The following is a 22073-nucleotide window of genomic DNA, read 5'->3' on the forward strand; positions in this document are numbered from 1 at the left end:
TTTGCATTATTAGAATGTTAAAAATCATTATAAATTTACGTATGGATCGCTTTTACAAGTGAGGACGTCCCAAAATGTCCCCAAAGGGAGGTTTGTCCAATTTGGCTCAGTTTTGGAATAAAACTGTCCCGAAACTATAACTAAGGAAGTACACACACACTATTACTTAGCTATCTTAAAGGGATAGTTCACCCAAAAATGAAAAAGAAAGTCATACACATCTGGGATGGCATGAGGGTGAGGAAATGATGAGAGAATTTTTATTTTTTGGATGAACTATCCCTTTAATGGGAAACACCGTAGGCTTCTGTTGTTTTTTATATAAAGCTAATTGTAATTACTATAGACTAACCCTAACCCACACACTAAGAAAATAGCTAAATGCAGCGAAACAAATGGAACAGAATGCATTAGTCTCGAGATGCATTTTTAAAAGCTGAAGTTCTTTTTAACTTGACGCTGCATCAACTTATGTGCACAACAGTCAAAGTAGTCCCCCTAGCACGTTTACATAGAAAAACCATTCAAAAACAGAGCAGACAGATGCTAAAACATATTTGACGTCAACAGCCCCTAAAAACATATTTTTCTCCAAACAAGAATGATTCCAAATGTCCCCAAAGGGAGGTTTTGTCAGATTTTGCCTGCTTTTTGGGGACAATTTTGTTCCAAAACTATAGATAAGTATGCATACACACACACAGACACACACACACAAACATAAGTGCCTCTTCCCTATGCAGGAATTGCATATCACCTATTGCATATCACCTACTGGATATGTAAACTGCAGCACACTGCTAAAGACATCACAATCAGCTGGCTTTTCTTCTAAAGGAGCTGATGTTGGATAAGGGATAATCCTCTCCAGTCCTCCTTAGGAATATCTTTTATCTGTACAATAACACAACAGCATTAGGGCTATCATTTGAGGATTAGCCTTGAAAAGCAGATCTATTGCAGCATTTCAGTCGGACTGATCAAACATAGTCTAAGCCTCTCCATGAAAGAGAGATGTTTGGGCTACTTTTTAGACAGTAAGAGTGAATCTGCTGACTTCAAATGAAACATTCAAGATGGTGTTATGTTATAGTCTGATGTAGGGCTGTGTGATATGTAAAAAATATTTTAGCGATAATTGCCCTAAAAAAATATCACGATATCCGATTACATCGTCAACCCCCCCACCAACCCTCTGTGAATTTATTTGCTTTATTGATTTTGGTTTAAAAATTTAATTCATTTATTGAAACAGGAAAAACATAAACCAAAGACATTTCTAAATTCAAGAAGCTTTTTAAACTAAATGAAAAAAGCAATAAAATAATGAAGTGATAAAAAAAACCTTATTTAACCACCTCCCCAAATCCAAACATTTACCATCTCCAACGGCTCCATTTGCATTACGTAGGAATCTGCAATGCATGCCAACCGCGAGGAAATAAAGCACATTAAACTCACAGCACCTCCCAATATGATCGGGGATAACTGGCAGCATTATCATAGTCGATATTATTCTTGCAAACAGTTCTCAGACAAATGAAACAGAGAAAAAAAGAGTGAAAACTTTACATGCGCTTGTTCCACAAGACAGGCTTGCGCTGCACGCCGACATGCGCTTGTTTCACATGACAGGCTCGTGCTGCATGCCTCTGAACAACAGCGAATTAGACAGCGAAAAGCATTGACGGCTTTCTGTTGTCTGTTCTTAAAAAATATAATAAAGTGTGTTTCTTCAAGCACATGTCTATGTGACTAACAGCATTTCTTATCATGTGTCACTCTGAGACGTCTTGCAGGTTGTCCGCCTGAATTACTAGGGATGCACCGATACCACTTTTTCTCTTCCGATCCGATTCCGATATCTGAAATCTCAGTATAGGCCGATACTGATCCCATACCAGTGCTGTTGTTTTTTTTTGTTTTTTTTGCATAATCAGTTTAGAATATCTTTACATTATCGTGTGGAACTAATTGGGGTACTCTTATATGTAAAGAAACACAAACCTCTAACTACACATTATTTCAATATAAATGTATAGCTTATTAAGAAAAACTTTATTGTTAACTAGTTTACTGGATAGTGTAGCAGCAAAATTAACAGTAATTCCAGTCTAAGTGTTCAGCAGAAAAGAAGGCAGGTTTTTGTTTTTTTTGTTCAATTTAGTTGTAAGATATCAGCTCACTTTTCATTCACAGTTATTTTTTAGAACCCATGCAACATAAATATTGTTATGATTCATAAATAAATAATAATAACAATACATTATTATTATAATTATTACTATTATTATTGACTTTTAGAATTTTAAATATAACAGTAATATCTATTATCAGAACAAGATCAACAGCACCACAGACGCTCGCAGCTGGTTTTGAACATTCAACACACTTCTCTGCCCTCCCCCTCCACCACCTGACACATCACTGACAGCAGATGTCTTCGTCACATTTTTTACAAATAAGGTTACAACCATCAGCAATACATTCTCAGCACCACACCCTGTCAAACACCCGTCTCCTGTATGCAACTCTTCTGTCTGTATGCTCTCTCCTCTGACTGAATCAGAGGTCTCTAAACAACTCCTTTCCAACCACCCCACCACCTGTTCCCTTGACCCCATTCCTTCTCACCTTCTCCAGGCCATCTCTCCATCCATCCTACCTGCACTCACACACATAATTAACACATTTCTACTTACAAGCACTTTTCCCACTACATTTAAGCAGGCTTGAGTAACCCCGCTGCTGAAGAAACCCAGACTTAACCCCACACAAATAGAAAACTACAGACCAGTCTCTCTCATCCCATTCATGGCAAAACACTTGAAAGGGCAGTTTTCAATCAAATCTCTGCCTATCTTCACAGAACAAACTGCTGGATGACAATCAGTCAGGCTTCAAAAGTGGACACTCCACCAAGACTCTCAGCACCACACCCTGTCAAACACCCATCTCCTGTATGCAACTCTTCTGTCTGTATGTTCTCTCCTCTGACTGAATCAGAGGTCTGAGCTGAAATTAATCAGAGCTGATTAATTTCTGCTCTCTGACTGCACAGCGTACCAGACTCATTAGCACACAGCAAATGCTCTTCACAACTCAAATAACCTCAAACGTCCATTGATTTCTTTTGGTGACATCTCTCCTTTGTTACCGCTGGGATGTTGCTGATGACAGGAGGAACATTTGATGTACTCTTTCTTTCTGAGAATACGGAATAACTGTATATCCATTTCAAGATGGCTGGAAGGTGATATTTCTGCTTTTATACTAAAGATAAAGTAATTCTGTTGCATATCCAACCCAATCACACCTCATCCCTAAACCAACGTGAAACGAAAAAGTCTTTCAAGAAGTGTCTCAGTTGTTGGCTGCACACGGCTACCACAGGACCTACCAACAGTGTAGGGAAAAGTGAAAAAAGCTTAAAAGTGACTACAGAACCATCAAGGACCACAACAGCCAGAGTGGTTCAAACAGAAGAAAGTGGAAGTGGTTCGACCAAATGGACGCTATCTATGGCAACAGACCGGCGAGCAATGGGAGGGAGAGTGCCCTGGACTCAGCCACAGCGTTGCTGGAGTCCACGATGGAGGATGGTACGTTTATGTTACATTAACTCTATATTCTGCTTGAAAGCTTCACTTTATTTATTTGACCAGCTACTGGAAAGCTTGCTTCTAAAACAACTAGGCCAATTTAACTGTTACACTTGTGTAAAATCACCATGCAACAACTGCTTTATGTAGCACAATGAGCTAGTAGCTAACAGCTAGCGGTCGTGTTATTGTTTATGGTCAGTAATGTTTGTGTTGCGTTTAAGATGATGTCACGGCATGTAGAGGTGGCGCAACTATGACAATCAGCCTATAATCCCACCCACGTTGAGGCGGCACTAAACTGCAGTGGAAAAGCAAGCTCAGAAAAGTAAAGAAAGCAGAGTCGAGTCGAACAGTAACGTGCAGTGGAAAAGTGTCATATGTGTCCCCATGTAATACTGGTGCTCTTTTAAATTGTAATACTGTTTAAATGTAATACTGGTGGTCATTGACTGGTTGTAATTCTAATTTATAGACCAATTAATAGACACCCAAGCTTTCTTTCTGACCTCAGCAAATTGCTTACTCTAGCCTGTGCATCACATAAAACAGTGATAATGTTAGGAGATTTCAATATCCATGTTGACACTAACATTATGGTTACTTGTGTAACCTCCGTTCCCTGATGGAGGGAACTAGGGGTCACTCTTGGGAGCCCGAGACACCTCTGGTCTTTGATAAAAGGCCAATGAAAATTGGCAAGTGGTATTTGACTGGTTGTAATTCTAATTTATAGACCAATTAATAGACACCCAAGCTTTCTTTCTGACCTCAGCAAATTGCTTACTCTAGCCTGTGCATCACATAAAACAGTGATAATGTTAGGAGATTTCAATATCCATGTTGACACTAACATTATGGTTACTTGTGTAACCTCCGTTCCCTGATGGAGGGAACTAGGGGTCACTCTTGGGAGCCCGAGACACCTCTGGTCTTTGATAAAAGGCCAATGAAAATTGGCAAGTGGTATTTGCATGCCACTCCCCCGGACATACGGGTATAAAAGGAGCTGGTATGCAATCACTCATTCAGGTTTTATGCTGAGGAGCCGATATAAGGTCTGGCCATTTCAGCGGGTAGTCCAGCATTGTTGCATGAGGGACACAACGTCTCGTTCCCTCCATCAGGGAACGGAGATTACACAAGTAACCACGACGTTCCCTATCCGTCACTCACTCGATGTTGTGTCGATGTAGTGACACTAGGGGTCCCTATACGAAACGCCACAATTGGCTGAACTGTGTTACGTGAACTGGCGGTGTGTGGTGGACAGACTACTGTGTGCCTCATAGCCAGCACATCAGGTCAACACGTAACCTCCCCCAACATAGTTATGAGTGTCGAACGGCCCTTTGGGGACAAGTCGACTACTCAAGAGATAGAGACAGGCTTAACCCAGTCGTGGCCTCTTTCCCTTTCTCTTTTTTCACTCCCTAAAAAATAAGGGGGATTATCAGACTGGGCTGCCAGGTCTAGTCGGGGGGTGTCCCTCCCGAGGGGAAGACACCGCGGAGACCACACCTCGCCCAAAGCGAGGGGGGGATATTTAAGTGGAAGAATACGTCACATGGTCTTTCCAACCATGTGGAGAGTCTTTAAGGTAGATCCTACCCAATGGGGGAGGAGTTACTACAAACATGGAGACTGGGGCAGAGGGGCTCTGCCCAAGGAAGACGCAGTTTGCCAACAGGGCAAAAAAAAGCGAATTAGCGGAAGATATATAATCGCATGGGGTTAGCCTTACAGGGAACTGCCACATGCGGAGCACCTACCCCAGAACAGGGCTCTTAGTTAGCACGTGTACTGGGCCAGCAGCGAGTCTCTCCGAAAACTCAACTGCCACAAGGCTCAGAGGAAGTCAACCAGGGAACAAAACTTTTGAACACTACTGGGAATTAATGCCGCACGTCTTCAGCTCAAAATGAGGTGGAAGTCGCTATGTGCAAGCGATACACCCGGCCTGCTATCCCGGGCTTATCCGCTTGTATTGCGTGCCACTACCTGGGACAAAACCGGTTCCACCCGGAGGTTGTAGAACCTTGCAAGGGTGTTGGGTGTTGCCCAGCCTGCTGCTCTGCAAATGTCTGTTAGAGAGGCACCCCTGGCCAGGGCCCAGGAGGCCACTACACCCCTGGTAGAATGGGCTCGTAGCCCTACCGGGGGCAGCATGTACTGGGCGTGATATGCCATAGTTATGGCGTCAATGAGCCAGTGGGCGATCCTCTGCTTGGAGACAGCGCTTCCTTTCCGCTGTGCACCAAAACAGACAAAGAGCTGCTCAGAGATCCTAAAGCTCTACGTGCGATCCAAATAGATGCGTAAAGCGCACACCGGACACAGCAATGACAGGGCTGGGTCTGCCTCCTCCTGGGGCAGCACTTGCAGGTTCACCACCTGGTCCCTAAAAGGGCTCATAGCCCGGTCGGGGTCTCAGGATAATGTGAGAGTAGCCCGGACCAAACTCCAGATGTTTCGCTAACAGAGAACGCTTGCAGGTCTCCTACCCTCTTGATGGAAGTGAGCGCAGTCAGGAGGGCAGACTTCAAGGAGAGTGCCTTAAGCTCGGCTGACTGTAAAGGCTCAAAGGGGGCTCTCTGTAGACCCTGAAGAACTACAGAGAGTTCGGATGAGGGAACGAGGTGCGGTCTGGGGGGATTCAGCCTCCTGGCGCCTCTTAGGAACCTGATGATCAGGTTGTGCTTCCCTAAGAACTTACCGTCACCTGCATCGTGGTGTGCTGCTATGGCGGCAACGTACGCCTTCAAGGTGGAAGGGGACAGCCTCCCTTCCAACCTCTCCTACAGGAAGGAAGCACTGATCTGACTGTGCATCTCTGGGGGTCTTCCCGTCGGGAAGAACACCACTTAGCGAACAGACGCCACTTAAAGGCATACAGGCGCCTCGTAGAGGGGGCCCTAGCCTGAGTGATCGTGTCTACCACCACTTAGGTCTTCTGTGTCCCGTCCAGGGGCCGGACATAGATATTCCAGAGGTCTGGTCGCAGGTGCCAGATGGTTCCCCGTCCCTGAGAAAGAAGGTCCTTCCTCAGGGGAATTCGCCAGTGGGGGGGCTGTCGCGAGGAGCGTGAGGTCTGAGAACAACGTCTGGGTGGGCCAGTAGGGTACTACCAGGACGACCTCATCCTCGTCCTCCCTGACCTTGCACAGGGTCTGTGCAAGTAGGCTCACTAGGGGAAACGCATATTTGTGCATGCCAGGGGGCCAGCTGTGTGCCAGCGTGTTTATGCCGAGGGGGACCTTGGTCAGGGTGTACCAGAGCGGGCAGTGGGGAGGATTCTTGGGAGGCAAACAGGTGCACCTGTGCCCGTCCGAATCAACTCCAAATCAGCTTGACCACCTGAGGGTGGAGTCTCCACTCTCCCCTGAGGGTAACCTGTCGGGACAGCGCGTCCGCTGTAGTGTTAAGGTTGCCCAGGATGTGAGTGGCTCGCAGCGACTTGAAGTGCTGCTGATTCCAGAGGAGGAGACGGTGGGCGAGTTGTGACATATGAGAGCGCAGACTGCCTTGGCGGTTGACATATGCTACCGTTGCCGTGTTGTCTGTCTGAACTAACAAGTGCTTGCCCTGGATCAATGGCCGAAACCTCCGCAGAGCGAGCAGAATTGCCAACAATTCGAGGCAGTTGATGTGCCAATGCAGTTGCAGGCCCGTCCACAAGCCGGCGGCTGCGTGCCCATTGCAAACTGTGCCCCGGCCCGTTTTGGAGATGTCCGTCGTGACCACGATGCGCCTGGAGACCAGTTCTAGGGGAACACCTGCCCGTAGAAATGAGAGGCCGGTCCAAGGGCTGAAAAGACGGTGACAGACCGGCGTGATGACCACGCGATGTGTCCCGTGGCACCATGCCCGTCTCGGGACTCGAGTCTGAACCCAGTGCTGAAGCGGTCTCACATGCATCAACCCGAGCGAGGTGGCCACCGCTGAGGATGCCATATGCCCCAGGAGCCTCTGAAAAAGTTTCAGTGGAATCGCCGTTTTCTGTTTGAAGCCTTCAAACAGACCAACACCGACTGGGTGCGCTAGTTCATGAGGCGTGCTGTCAAAGAGTCCAACTCAAAACCGAGAAAAGAGATGCTCTGAACCGAGGAGCTTGCTCTTTTCCCAGTTGACCCAAAGCCCTAGTCGGCTGAGGTGTGAGAGCACCAAGTCCCTGTGTGCGCACAACATGTCCCGAGAGTGAGCTAAGATTAGCCAGTCATCGAGATAGTTGAGAATGTGAATGCCCACCTCCCTTAGCGGGGCAAGGGCTGCCTCTGCGAACTTCGTGAACATGCAAGGAGACAGGGACAGGCCGAAAGGGAGGACCTTGTACTGATATGCCTGACCCTCGAATGCAAACCGCAGGAAGGGTCTGTGTCGAGGAAGGATAAAGACGTGGAATTACGTGTCTTTCAGGTCTACCGCCGTGAACAAATCTTGATGCCGGACGCTCGTCAGAATGCGTTTTTGCGTCCGTATCTTGAACGGGAGTCTGTGTAAAGCCCGGTTCAGTACTCACAGGTCCAAGATTGGCCGCAACCCACCGCCTTTTTTCGGTATGATGACGTAGGGGCTGTAAAACCCCTTCTTCATTTTGGCTGGAGGGACAGGTTCTATTGCGCCCTTCCGTAGGAGGGTAGCGATCTCCGTGCAAGGTAGCAGCGTTTTCGTCCTTCACCAAGGTGAAGTAGACACCGCTGAACCTGGGCTCGCATAGCCGAGTCGGACGGTCCAGACCAGCCATCGCGATGGATTGGAAAGCGCAAGCCACGCATCCAAGTTCTGCGCAAGGGGAACCAAAGGGACAATGTCGTCGGACGTACCGGCAGGTGGGGCCTCGCGGCGGGGCAGAGCTCGAGGTGCCACACCATGTCGTGGCCGTGCTGATTCTAGGGACATCGAAGCACTTACCTGGCTCTTTGTGACCACCCCCGGAACAGCCTGGGACGGGGGAGGAAGAGGCCTGTCCTCGTGACCCGTGGAGACTGTCACATCGGGGGCGGATTTGTGCCACAGCTGGGCGCTCAGGGGCGGGAGACCACCGCTGGAGCGCCAAACCTGCCAAATAGAGTGGTGGACGGTGGTCATGATGATGGCCGTGCACACCGGATACGTAACCCAGGGAACAAGGAAACCTCTCTTGCTGAACTTTTGAGTAATGCAGCCACTTGGGCATGCAGCGCAATTAAATGCAAAGGTAACAAAAAGATGGAGAGGTCTACTTACCAGCTCCAGAGCAGCGGGTCTTGTCATCCCTGGGTTGCCCGTCTCAAGGGCGCTTTGAAGCCTTTCACGGGTTCTGGGCGGCCGCGAGACGGGTGGTGTCTCCTTCCTGCGGTGGGCTCCACGCCGGGGCCGGGCCGAAAGGGCGGGCTGCGGAGGAACTGGTGCAGTCACTGCAGGGGGACACCCTTGGGACGGGGTGCGGGATCTTGAGCCACGCCGGGGCAGGATATGCCGGATAGCCTCCGTCTACTGTTCCACCGTCGAGAACTGCTGGGCAAAGTCCTTGACAGTGTCGCCGAATAGGCCAGCCTGGGAGATGGGAGCAGCAAGGAATCGTGTCCTGTCGGCCTCACCCATCTCGACCAGGTTGAGCCAAAGGTGGCGCTCCTGGACCACTAATGTGAACATCGTCCACCCGAGAGACCGCGCCGTGACCTCCGTCACTCGGAGAGCGAGGTCGGTCGCTGAGCGCAGTTCCTGCATCAATCCTGGGGCGGAACTACCCTCGTGCAGTTCCTTTAGAGCCTTGGCGGACTTGCAGGAGAGCCATGGCATGCAGGGCGGAGGCGGCTTGTCCAGTGGCACCGTAGGCCTTGGCTGTCAGAGATGACATAAACCTACAGGCCTTGGATGGGGGCTTTGGGCACCCGCGCCAGGTGGCGGCGCTCTGCGGGCATAGGTGCACCGCGAGCGCCTTTATCCACTGGGGGATTGCCGAATAGCCCTTGGCCATCCCACCATCGAGGGTAGTGAGGGAGGGGAAGCTGAAAAGATCAGGACCGGGTAATAAAAAAGTGCCTCCCACGACCTTGTCAGCTCTTCATGCACTTCCAGGAAGAAAGGAACGGGGGCAGGGCATGGCTTTGAGCTGCGCCGCGAGCCCAGGAACCATTCATTGAGCCGCGAAGCTTCAGGGAAGAGCGGAAGGTTCCACTCTAGCCGACTGCCAAGGGAAAGCATGTCGTCATCTCTGCGTCAGCCTGTGACTGGGCAATCGTCCCCGAAGGGAGGAGCGCAGCTGAGGCTTCCGCATCCGACTGGACGAGCCCGCTCTCCGATGCTGCGCTCGAGAGCTCATTACTTTTGTGGGCTCCGAATAAGAGGTCGAACTCGCCGTGAGACGAGCCGGCGGACTCATCCGGAAGCCCGATTGGGGCAGACGAGCGTGCTGGGGAATGGGAGGTCCGCGGGGGGATACCCGGCAGAGGCGGTCCCAATGGGGTCCCCAAATCGCCCTCAGTGCTAGCCGCGCTGGCCTCATACCTGTGGGTAAAAGGACCGAGGCGGGGAGCCTCTGGGGTGGCTTGCTTTCATACGAAGATGAGCCGCGACCGCATCGTTGCCATGGACATGTCCTCGCAATGAGTAAATGACCATCCACGAACGCTGTCTCCGCGTGAGCAGTGCCCAGACATGAAAGACAGTGATCGTGACGGTCAGAAGGCGAGAGATAACGAGCGCAACCAGGAATAACACACAAAGGAAAGGCATCTTTAAAAAGACGTTCTGTGTGTGCCGCTCTTTTAGAGAAATATACTCTTTTAGAGAAATATAATCTTTTATTTCTGCCGAAGCGCCCAGGGTCATTCTCTGCAGTGCACCAGTGCAGAGGGGGGAGAAGCTGCTGAAATGCGCCGTCAGATCCAGCAGAGGTGAATGAACAGTCGTGGGAATTCAGCTCAGTGAGCATGACCTTTCGGCTCCGAAAAGAAAATCTGAATGAGTGGTTGCATACCAGCTCCTTTTATACCCGTATGTCTGGGGGAGTGGCATGCAAATACCACTCGCCAATTTTCATTGGCCTTTTATCAAAGACCAGAGGTGTCTCGGGCTCCCAAGAGTGACCCCTAGTGTCACTACATCGATACAGCGTCGAGTGAGTGACAGATAGGGAACTCAACTGCTTCTCATGAGTTTATGTCTATACTTGATAGTTTCAATTTCAATCAGTGTGTTAATTTTCCTACTCACTGTCATGGCCACACTTTGAATTTGGTATGTTCCTCTGGGCTTAACAATCTTTCTGTGTTGGGAACTTTGGATGGATTTTCTGATCATAAGCTCATAAAGTTTAGTTTCAGCTGTTATCTTTTAAGTTTTGTAGCAAAAAACAGATATCCTATCATAATATAAAATCTATCAATCTGTCGTCTTTCACTGATTCTATCTGCAATTCTGTACTCACATCTTCTATAAACATTTCCTGCCCTGATGAAATTCTTTCTTTATGCAATGCAACAACTACCTCCATCTTAGATGACTATGCACCTGTCAAGTTTAGACTGGTTTCTTCCTCTTATTCCTCTCCTTGGTATACTCCTGGATTGCGGGCTATGAAAGCAAAGGGTCGACATCTGGAATGGCTCGTCAATAAAACTGGTTTGACAGTTTATTCTGCGGCTCTCTCTGATCATCTTGTCCCATACAAGGCTTCTCTTAACACTGCATGGGCAAACTATTTTTCTTCCATTATCAATTACTCAAACTGTAAACCTAAAACTCTCTTTTCCATTGCTAAGAAACTTACACAGTCTCCATCACTGTCTCCACCTGCATCTGTTGAGCTATGTGAATCATTTCTACAGTTTTTCAAAAACAAAACTGACACAATCTGCAGCCACTTTAACCCATCTGAGGCTACTGAGTATTTAGAATTTTTTCATATCCACCCAGTCACCAGACTTACTACTTTTTTCCATACCACCCCATCTTATGTTGCTGAGTTGATTAATAAATCACACTCTTCAACATGCCAACTTGACCCTGCACCAACTTCTCTCCTTAAATGTTCTCTTCATGCTATCACTACTCCTATCTCTCACCTGATTAATACATCACTTGCTTCTGGTATTGTTCCATTAGCTTTAAAACAGCTGCTGTCTCCCCTATGCTCAAGAAACCTGATGCTGACCCATGTGTATTGGAGAATTATAGGCCTATTTCCAACCTTCCATTTGTGGCCAAGATCCTTGAGAGAGTAGTTGCATCCCAAATTCAGGAACACCTGAAGTCTAACAACCTCTTCGAGCCCTTTCAGACAGATTTTCGCCCATGACACAGCACGGAAACAGCTCTATTAAGAGTAGTAAATTACCTTCCCATTACTGAAGACACAACTTCACTCAACATTCTTCTTCTACTCGATCTTAGCTCGGCTTTTGACACTGTCTCCCATAAAATCCTTCTTACTCGTCTTTTAGCTATAGGCATCTCCGGCACTGCTTATCATTGGTTCTTATCCTATTTACAAGACAGGCAGCAGTTTGTCTCAATACAGAATTACAAATCATCAATTGCTTCTGTTTTAAGAGGAGTCCCACAAGGGTCAGTGCTGGGCCCCTTTCTTTTAGTAATTTTTATCCTTCCACTTGGTGAAATTATAAGGAAACATGGCCTTAGTTTTTCACTGTTATGCGGATGACACCCAGATTTATGTTAGTTATAGCTCATCAACACCATTCACACCACCCTCATTATCTGCGTGCCTCCATGAATTAAGACATTGGTTGGATGCTAACTTCTTGAGGCTCAATGCAGAGAAGACTGAGATTTTGATAATGGGCCCCAAATCATTGTTATCACGCTGTTCAGACCTTACCATGGATGTTGACGGTACTGTCATCAAGCCCTCTCTCACTGTTCGTAACCTTGGGGTGATTTTTGATACATCACTCACCTTCGAGGCTCATGTTAATAACATTATATAGACGTCATTTTTTCATTTACGCAATATTGCCCGTCTCCGACCAGTAATCAATACGAATGCAGAAATGATGCAGAAACACTAGTCCATGCGTTCTTCTCCTCTAGATTGGATTATTGTAACTCACTCTTCTATGCTTTACCCACTAAGACCCTAAATTGCCTACAATACATCCAAAATTCTGCAGCTAGAGTTCTTACTTCTAGTAAAAAGTCAGCACACATCACTCACATTATGCGACAGCTCCACTGGCTACCAATTATATATCGCATTCAATATAAGATATTGTTGATAACTTTCAAGGCTCTTCACACACTTGCTCCTCAGTACATCAATGAGTTGCTTCGCCCATATATTTCCACTCGCACTCTACGGTCTGCTGGTGCAAATTTCCTGTTTGTCCCGAAGTTCAGGTTGTCTTCAATGGGAGGCAGGACATTTATGACTGTTGCTCCTCGGCTTTGGAATGATCTCCCACAACCCCTTCGGGAACTCACCACCTTCTCCTCCTTTAAATTACATCTAAAAATTAATCTCTTCACTCAGTGTTATCTCTCGGCTGCTTGTTAGGTTTTTTATTTTTATTTTTATTTTTTATGTATGTGTTATCTGTCCATTTTCTGTATTTCATGTATTTGCTCTCATGTAAAGTGACCTTGGGTTCAAGAAATGCGCTATAATAAACGTATTATTATTATTGTTATTATTATTATCATTTTATGTTGATTTTATGGTCATTAATGTTCGTGATGCTGCTATTGTTTTATGCACTTAAAATGAACTTGATGTCTCAGTGTTTTGAATTATAACTTTGGCCATGCACCGTCATTGCTGTTAGATTTAATGTTTATTAAATTCATGTAATGTTTAATGCACTTTTTAAAACTGTCATAAGGGGCTCTTTTTGTGAGGCTCTTTTTGTTAGTAATAAAGAATGGAATACATTTTCTTCCTCTTTATACTTTTATGTTCAAATCATTATCCTCCTCAAATGCATGTGACACAAAATAAAATAGAATTTGTACCAATGATTACAATTCACCCAACACTGGTGATTGGTTGATGTTTAAGTTGTACGTTTTCATACGAATGAAGTCGTACGAATTGGTTTGGAATTTGCCATCTTGTAGTATTGTGACGAATTCTCATCAGACTATGTTACGCATATCTAAAGTGGACAAAGAGCTCATTTGTTTCAGATGTCATGTGATAAAATGAAATGACAGTGATATGTCCAAGGACGAGCATAGGAACAATTTGAAAAGTGTGTGTTTATATCTTGCTATTGTCATTTCAAGCTGTCATTACACTTCCTAAAACTTGACGCGTACGCAGAGAGCTAGGAAGTGTAATCAAGCTTGTAATCATGATCATCAAGGAGACTGCTAATGTCAAGATTAATAGTGAAAAAGTTACATTTTGGTCTGTTATCACCTAAAACCGATCAGGGGTGTGTTTCCCGTACAACAACATAACTCACTGCGTAACCACAATGGTACGATGCATCGTTGTAGAAATTAGCTAGCTAGTCACGACAGTTTCCTGACACCGCAGTAACTATGTTGCACATCCATCATTCGAACCACGTTGGCAGAGCTGCCGTAAATTACGTTACTCAAGGGTGGAGTAATAACTTCCACAAATTTACCACAAATTATAATAAATGAATGAATGAACGTTCCATTTATATAGTGCTTTCCTGACACTACACTCAAAGCGCTTTACATTGTGAATAGGGGACTCTCCTCAACCACCACCAGTAATAATAGCTCATTTACATATTATAACGAAGGCTGGTGCTGGCAATGACAAAGACGATGACGATGAAGTAAAGAAGCCAAGTGCAAATTTATTCCAACTCGTGATATCCAAAACCCTAACTACAAACATGAATGAAACATAAACATGACACAAGCTTGAATACACAACCAAAGTTACATACAACAATACCTGACAATGGACAATGGAAAACATGAGGGTTAAATACACGAACGTGGGAGAAAACATGACAAGGAAAACCAATAAACACAAAGAACTCTAAACAAGATAAGACTATCAACCAATGAAAACTAGACACATGAACATGAAGGAAAACATGAAATCGCATGACAAGGGAACCACATGACATGAAACAGGAACTAGAATTTCAAAATAAAAGACATGAAAAACATGTACCAACAAAATACACGACACACGTACGCCAGAAAGCCATTTAATGTGAGAAAGTTGCTGAAGACACGTAAACGGCATGCACTTTGTAATGCGACTGATGCATTGCGTTGCAATAGTGGGGTTTCCGTCTACATAAGACTTGTGACAGGTGTTCCCCTGACTCCTTTGACGTATACACTGGCAGCCAAAAGTTTGGAATAATGTAGAGATTTTGCTGATTCGGAAGGAAATTGGTACTTTAATTCACCAAAGTAGCATTCAACTGATCACAAAATATAGTCAGGACATTACTGATGTAAAAAACAGCACCATCACTATTTGAAAAAAGTAATTTTTGATCAAATCTAGACAGGCCCCATTTCCAGCAGACATCACTCCAACACCTTATCCTTGAGTAATCATGCTAAATTGCTAATTTGGTACTAGAAAATCACTTGCCATTATATCAAACACAGTTGAAAGCTATTTGGTTCATTAAATGAAGCTTAACATTGTCTTTGTGCTTGAAATTGCCAAAAAACTGAAGAGTTCATACAAAGGTGTACACTACAGTCTTCAAAGACAAAGGACAACTGGCTCTAACAAGGACAGAAAGAGATGTAGAAGGCCAGATGTACAACTAAACAAGAGGATAAGTACATCAGAGTCTCTAGTTTGAGAAATACACGCCTCACATGTCCTCAGCTGACAGCTTCATTGAATTCTACCCGCTCAACACCAGTTTCATGTATAACAGTAAACAGAAGACTCAGGGGTGCAGGCCTTATGGGAAGAATTGCAAAGAAAAAGCCACATTTGAAACAGAAAAACAAAAAGAAAAGGTTAGAGTGGGCAAAGAAACAGACATTGGACAACAGATAATTGAAAAAAGAGTGTTACGGATCTTAACCCAATTGAGCTTTAGTGGGATCAGCTAGACTGTAAGGTGCGTGAGAAGTGCCCAACAAGACAGCCACATCTATGGCAAGTGCTACAGGAAGCGTGGGGTGAAATGTCACCTGAGTATCTGGACAAACTGACAGCCAGACGGCTGTCATGTTTACATGATGTTTCAGAACGCCGCTTTCTGCAAAACCTCAGAATAAATTTTTTCTTAAATGCATGTAAAAGTGGTCAAAGTCTTGACAGAATGAAAGATATACATAGAATAACAGATATAGAAGCCTCAGCAAAGTCAATTTATGTCCACACAGCAAACTAACAAGAAACTATGATTCTAACCACAGGTAAAGAGCTGTAGTTCCAACAAGACAACTTTAAACAAATAGCAGTGGTAAACAAAAACAGTAAAAAGGCAATTTTACTCTTTCAACTGAAAGGCAGGACTTTCCTATATTCCTTCAGCCTCCTTTTTGAGCATTGAGATTTCTCCCATTCATTTTTTAAGGAGTGGTCTGTCTCTTCTTCCTTGTACTGTTTTACACATTCAGAATCCAGGGCAGATTTACTGCTCCATTTACTGTCTCTGTATGCACTATAGAGTACAGCACAGCACAAACATGTGATAAGACTTTCACAGGAGGTGATTACAGCTCTCTCACCTGTCTTTACCAGTCTCCTTCTTGAATACAGTGTCACAGTAATTCATGCGCTCTTCTGTGGTGACGTAGATGCGAGCCTGTGGGTAGTTATCCACCGCCTGCCGCAGCATGTTGTACACAATGCCCTTGCCGTCCTGCCTCATGTTACGTAAGGGTCCCCATACCACATAAACAGTCTCATTCCCCTGGCCAAAAAAGTGCTGTGGCTTTTGGATTAGCAGAGGAACACTGGTGTGGGACACCACCCTCAGGTCCGTCCTGCGGCCCACGTCTATCTCAAAGCCTCTTGTAGGTGCATTGTTCATTCTCCATATGCAGGAGGACTGGTCGATTTCAGCCCCGGCCTCACGCCCCAACATCTGGCCAGAGCTGGACACTATACTGCACACCTCACAATGCAGCTTCAATGGCTAGAGGAGAAAAGAAAAGATGAAATTTAAAACTCAAGAAAGATTCCATATTTTATTTTGACTATGTATAACAAAACAATAAATGCTTTAAGTTATAGCAACTTTGATAGATTGTGATTCTGGTTACTGATTATGTCACACATAAAACATAATGAAATTATAATATCCTGATAATGCTGAGTAGGATAAATTATTTTATACAGTGGTAAAGACGCTGGCTACCACCCTGATGCTGGAGTTCACTAGTTCACTAGTTCAAATCCCAGGTCGTGCTGAGTGACTCCAGCCAGGTCTCCTAAGCAACCAAAATTGGCCCGGTTGCTAGGGAGGGTAGAGTCACATGGGGTAACCTCCTCATGATCACTATAACAAACCACATGATGCACGGGTTGACAGTCTCAGACACAGAGGCAACTGGGATTTGTCCTCCACCACCCAGACTGCGGCAAATCACTACGTGACCACAAGGACTTAAAAGCACATTGGGAATTGGGCATTCCAAATTGGAAGAAAAAGGAAAAAAAAAAGGCAGAGTTCACCCAAAAATGTAAATTCTGTCATTATTTACTCACTCTCATGTCATTTAAATCCTAAATGCTGTTATTTTTTCCATGGAAAAACAAAAGAGACATTTTGAGGAATCTTTACACACATCTTCTGAGGAATAGGTTGAAATGTAAGTTATTCACTAATGATGTTCCTCTCCACTGAATCAACGATGCCAAACCTGAGGCTATGCATCAATGCATCATATTTAAATCTGAATGTGAACATTCATGAGAATAAGGTTATCAAAGTTATTGTATGACTTTGAATGATTTGGAATATAGCACACAAGTCTCTAGTAAGTTGTTATTATGTCCTTTTTGAAGCTTGCCAGCCATGGTCACAACCATGGGTGTAATTTGATTACAAAATAATTAGTTACTGTAATTAAATTAAATTAGTCAGAAAAGTAGTATAACTGTAATCAAATCCCAGTTACAGACTTTCAATTATGTTAATTCTGTCAGAGTTTAGAAGAATGGACTCAGGTGCAGGTCAGCCAAAAAAAAAAAAAAGAAAAAAAAAAAGAAAAAGTTTATTTAAGAAAATAATTTACAAAAAAGGGCAAAACAAACACTGCATGAAGAAACTATCAGTTAGAAAAGCAATGAGCAGACCAACTGAGAAACATGAGCATGACGAACCTAAATATAACTTATGTCAACTAATTAAACAGTTTATATTTAAATATTGTAAGAAAGAGACCGATCACAAATGCTCACTAAAAATACAAGATGGCCAGGATGTACACAGTGTGAGGAGGTAATTACCACAAGCAAAGATTAATTGTGGAATTTATAAAGACTTATGGCCAAAAACATGCCAAAGTGCTGCGTTCATATAAGGAAAACATTTTAAGGTTGGTTACTGTATGTCTTTCTCTCTCTCTCCTCTTCCACATAGCCAATTCAAAATGTCGAAATATTATCATACTAATATATCATCCTTGCAAATACGATAACAACCAAAACACCAATTAAAGTAATCAGTTTGGATCAGGGATTAGAAACAAACAGTTCAAGGAATAAAACCGATAACAAATGAATAGTTTTGCTGAACATAACAGAAGACAGGAGCAACCTTTTTTTTTTTCATGAAACCAAAGACAAAATAATTTCCAGGATTACCTCTTACTGTTGCCTGAATTCTGCCATCACCCGCACACTCTTATTAAGGTAATTAGTTCACCAGTCAGTGACTGCATGCGGCTGACAAGACAGATATATTTCTATATTTGTTTCCAATTTTATCCGCTAATTTTATAGAAAATGTTGCCTATATGCTTACCATTTTACATACAAATGTTTCAAATGAAATAGGAGGTGTGGGTGAATGGCATGGTGGATAATAAAATGATTATTATCCGTCACTCAGATGGACTGAGTTGTAAATTTCCATCATGGGCTGAGTTTGAAGATAATACCGTCATACGTTTTGAACTGGCACGTATATCGCTCATTATTCATTCTTCGCATATGTTCTTTGTAGCGGGAGCTGTCCAGTCCAAAGGTGCTAAACTAACAGGCTGAATCTTTCACCAATATGTCCAGTTTGTTTTCTCAACAGGAAAATAGCATGGAAACACTGTCTAACATTGAAATATTATGGAATCTTATCAGGGTGCCAAAAGGTATTAAATATAAATGAATGTCATAAAATAAATAATGATGGTTTTAGTAAGACAGGGTTTCAGATGCTAGGCTTATCTTTCTAAGCATCAAAATATATCAATACAATTTACTAAATGTCACTTTGTCTCTTAAAAACTGAAAGATGTGAGAAAGACAGTTGCACATAATGGACTTATGAGTGTTCTGAGGCTCACAAACGTTTTTACATGCTATTAAGATAATTCTTTTGGGAAACATGCTGCAGAGATAGCTGCTTACATGCTACTTAGTGCTTTGGGAAACCCAGCCATGGTCTATTTTTATCCATTGTTATGTCTGTCTATTTTTATTTATTTTCCTGATAATTATATAGATGTATGCCATTCCATTTATGTATGTACATTTAATAATATAGTGAGGTGTGGAATATGAAAAACCTAGAGTGGAGTTCAAGCAGAGTGATTACAGAATGTTTTTGATGTCACACACATACAATGCTTCTGTTCTCTGTGTTTGTATAGCTAGAGCCTGAAGCACTCAGTGCTATGCTTATATGGTTCTCTCTGAAATACCTTACATTTTTCTTTCCAAAATGGTAGCACAATATTTTATGGTGTAGGGCCCCAACAATGAATCCTGCCCAGGGGCCCCAGCCACCCTAAGTCCAGCGCTGTACACAGACATAGAAAAATTAGAAAAACACAAGACATGCTGCATTAAGCATGCATGACATGCTGCTGAACAATTAGACATAAATACAAACAACAAAGCAGGGAAGCTGCACAAACGCATAACATATAAACACGAAACAACCCTCCAACCAAGCAGATCTATCGCCAAGATTTGAGTACTGCTGCTGCTCCGAAGAGCCATGTGCACCGAGTGTATGCTAGCTAGGTGTGCCTTGGCCTGCTGGCCAAATGGCATAATGCTAATGAACTAAATCTCTATGTGTGCTTGGGCCTGCTTGGCCAAAAGGCTTTAACAGCTAGTGACCTGACTCATAATGTGTATCTGGACCTGGAAAACCCAGAGCTTCTTTAACTAGTGACATAGCCTAGCTATGTGTAGCTAAGATTGCAATGTGTGCCAGTGCCTGATCTGGCAACAGCTTACCTTGATAAAGGTGAGCTTCTATGTGTCATGGCCAAAGCAGACCTTACCATGCAAGCCCCAGCAACCACCTGAGCAAATAGCATTTTCAGAGAAAACTTTTGTTGGCGTGCTACAGCGAAACCGGCTTATTTGCAAACTGAGCAAATTTAAATGTTAGGCAAAGAAAGAATACGCAAGTTGATTGGCTACCCGATTACACGTCAAAGGACCTATCAGCTTACACCATGTGAGCCGATTGGCTTGACATATCACATGTGAGCGAGCTGATTGGCTAACAGAAGTTCCATAAAACCTATCAGCTTGTGCTATTCAGAGTTGCATGCCTGAACTTAGTCATTAGTAACTTGATTACTTTTTCAATTAAGTAATCAATAAGTAACCTGGTTACAATTTTGGAGAAGTAATATTAGTTGATTACTATTTTTGAATAACTTATCCAACACTGGTCACAATGAACTGGCACTGTATGCAAAGCGGGCATAAAGATTGTTCAAAATTGTTGACCTTTTGTGGTTCATGGACAAAAGTGCTAATATAATTTTGAAAGTAATGTTTTTGATTAAATAATGACAATTTACATTTTTGGGTAAACTATTAATTTAAGTACGCTTTATCAACTAAGGAAGACATACAGTATGAAAGAGGTGTGTGGATATTTTTAGAAAACTTAATAATAAGCTTCCTGCTGAACTCAAGCTAAAGACAAGAAAACGTTTTCCCTCCTGTATACACCAGCCAAATGATATGTCTGCTTGAAAGCTATACCCTTAAAACTGTGAGCATGCAGGCAGAGTGTGAAATGAATGCTGTTTCTCTAAACCGACGACTGAGACAGAACCCTTAAACACTTACCTCTACTTACCAGCAATGTAATGACTAATCATCAGCACTGTGGCATTAAATCTATCACCCTGGTCTTTCTATTTATTCGCCTGGAATACCAAAGGGATGCTGAGTGCCATGAGATTGCCCTAACAAATTAGAGCATGTTGGCCCTGCTTGGCTGATCAGCAAATCTGAGCACAAATGACTATTGCTCCAGGCAGGATAATGGTGGTGGGGACTGATGAATAGCTTATGACTGACTAGTAGATCGGTAACAATTAGGCAGTAATTTGAGGTATGCCTCTTTAAATGTTACATTAGTCACATTATTCTCTTGGGGACAAAGAACTGTTAAGGTGACCACTGAGTCACTGTCGCTGTTGTCAATGAGACAAAAGATAAAGAACAACTCCTGGAAACCATCAGATGCACCTTAGTGGATGCAAAGTGTTTGGCTACCCATTTGTTTGCCAAAGATGCAACAAAGGATAGTCGATAACTATGTAGTGGCTTATACTGTATGATGTCAAACATTCCAATGCAATATCTGGAAATGTATCTGTATATTGTATTGTTATTACTTCGCAGTCTCTTTCTTCTCACATAATAAAATAATTTTGACACAAATCAATATTTATTGTCCATTTGTTTATTTATTTGGTAAGTAGCTGTGTAATAAGTGGTAGGGATGCACCGATCCAATACCTGGATCAGTATCGGTCCGACGAGCCTGATCCAAATCCGATACTGTGCGTTAGTCATGTTCGTTCCTGTCAAGCTCCAGAAATGACATAAAAGAACCATAAAAACACCATTGAAGTAGTTCATATGACTCGTGCATTTTATTCAAAGCCACTTGAGGACGTGCAATAGCTCTGTGAATCACAAAAGGCTGTGTTTAATAAGTAAATATATAATATGCATGTGCAACGCCAGTGCGTTATTGAATGGTGCTGCTCTGTTTACACACACACTCGCGGCTATTTTTAGCCTTCACGCATTGCGCAACATTTGAGCACTACTCACGAACAACATCTCAGATGTAGATGCTCAATAGTTCAGTTTGGCTTATAATATGCATTTAGAACGGTGCCGGAGGTGCATTTTACCAGAATTTGAATAAGAAGCGAATTAAACTACTGTGAACTTGCTAACAAACAGACACATACAGGACTTCCTGGAGAGTTCAGAATGACAAAATAAAAGCCAGGGGATTTTAAAGTTAAAGGTGCACGATTGAAATATATTACTGTTGTATTTAAAATTCTAAAAGTCAATAATAATAATAATAATAATAATAATAATAATAATGTATTATTATT

At 43.5% G+C, this 22073-nt stretch overlaps 1 protein-coding gene across 2 annotated transcripts in view; it reads right to left on the reverse strand.

Moving 5' to 3' along the window:
• The window catches only part of LOC127442027 (alpha-N-acetylgalactosaminide alpha-2,6-sialyltransferase 3-like), a 163024-nt gene that overhangs the window by 69456 nt on the left and 71495 nt on the right, over window positions 1-22073 (reverse strand). For both annotated transcript variants that reach the window (XM_051699697.1, XM_051699695.1), the window contains exon 3: window positions 16245-16654. In XM_051699697.1, coding sequence (XP_051555657.1) covers window positions 16245-16654 — 410 coding nt within the window. The remainder of the gene's footprint in view (window positions 1-16244; window positions 16655-22073) is intronic.

The sequence above is a fragment of the Myxocyprinus asiaticus genome, chromosome 6, assembly GCF_019703515.2.
Source record: "Myxocyprinus asiaticus isolate MX2 ecotype Aquarium Trade chromosome 6, UBuf_Myxa_2, whole genome shotgun sequence".
In the NCBI taxonomy this organism is placed as follows: Eukaryota; Metazoa; Chordata; class Actinopteri; order Cypriniformes; family Catostomidae; genus Myxocyprinus; species Myxocyprinus asiaticus.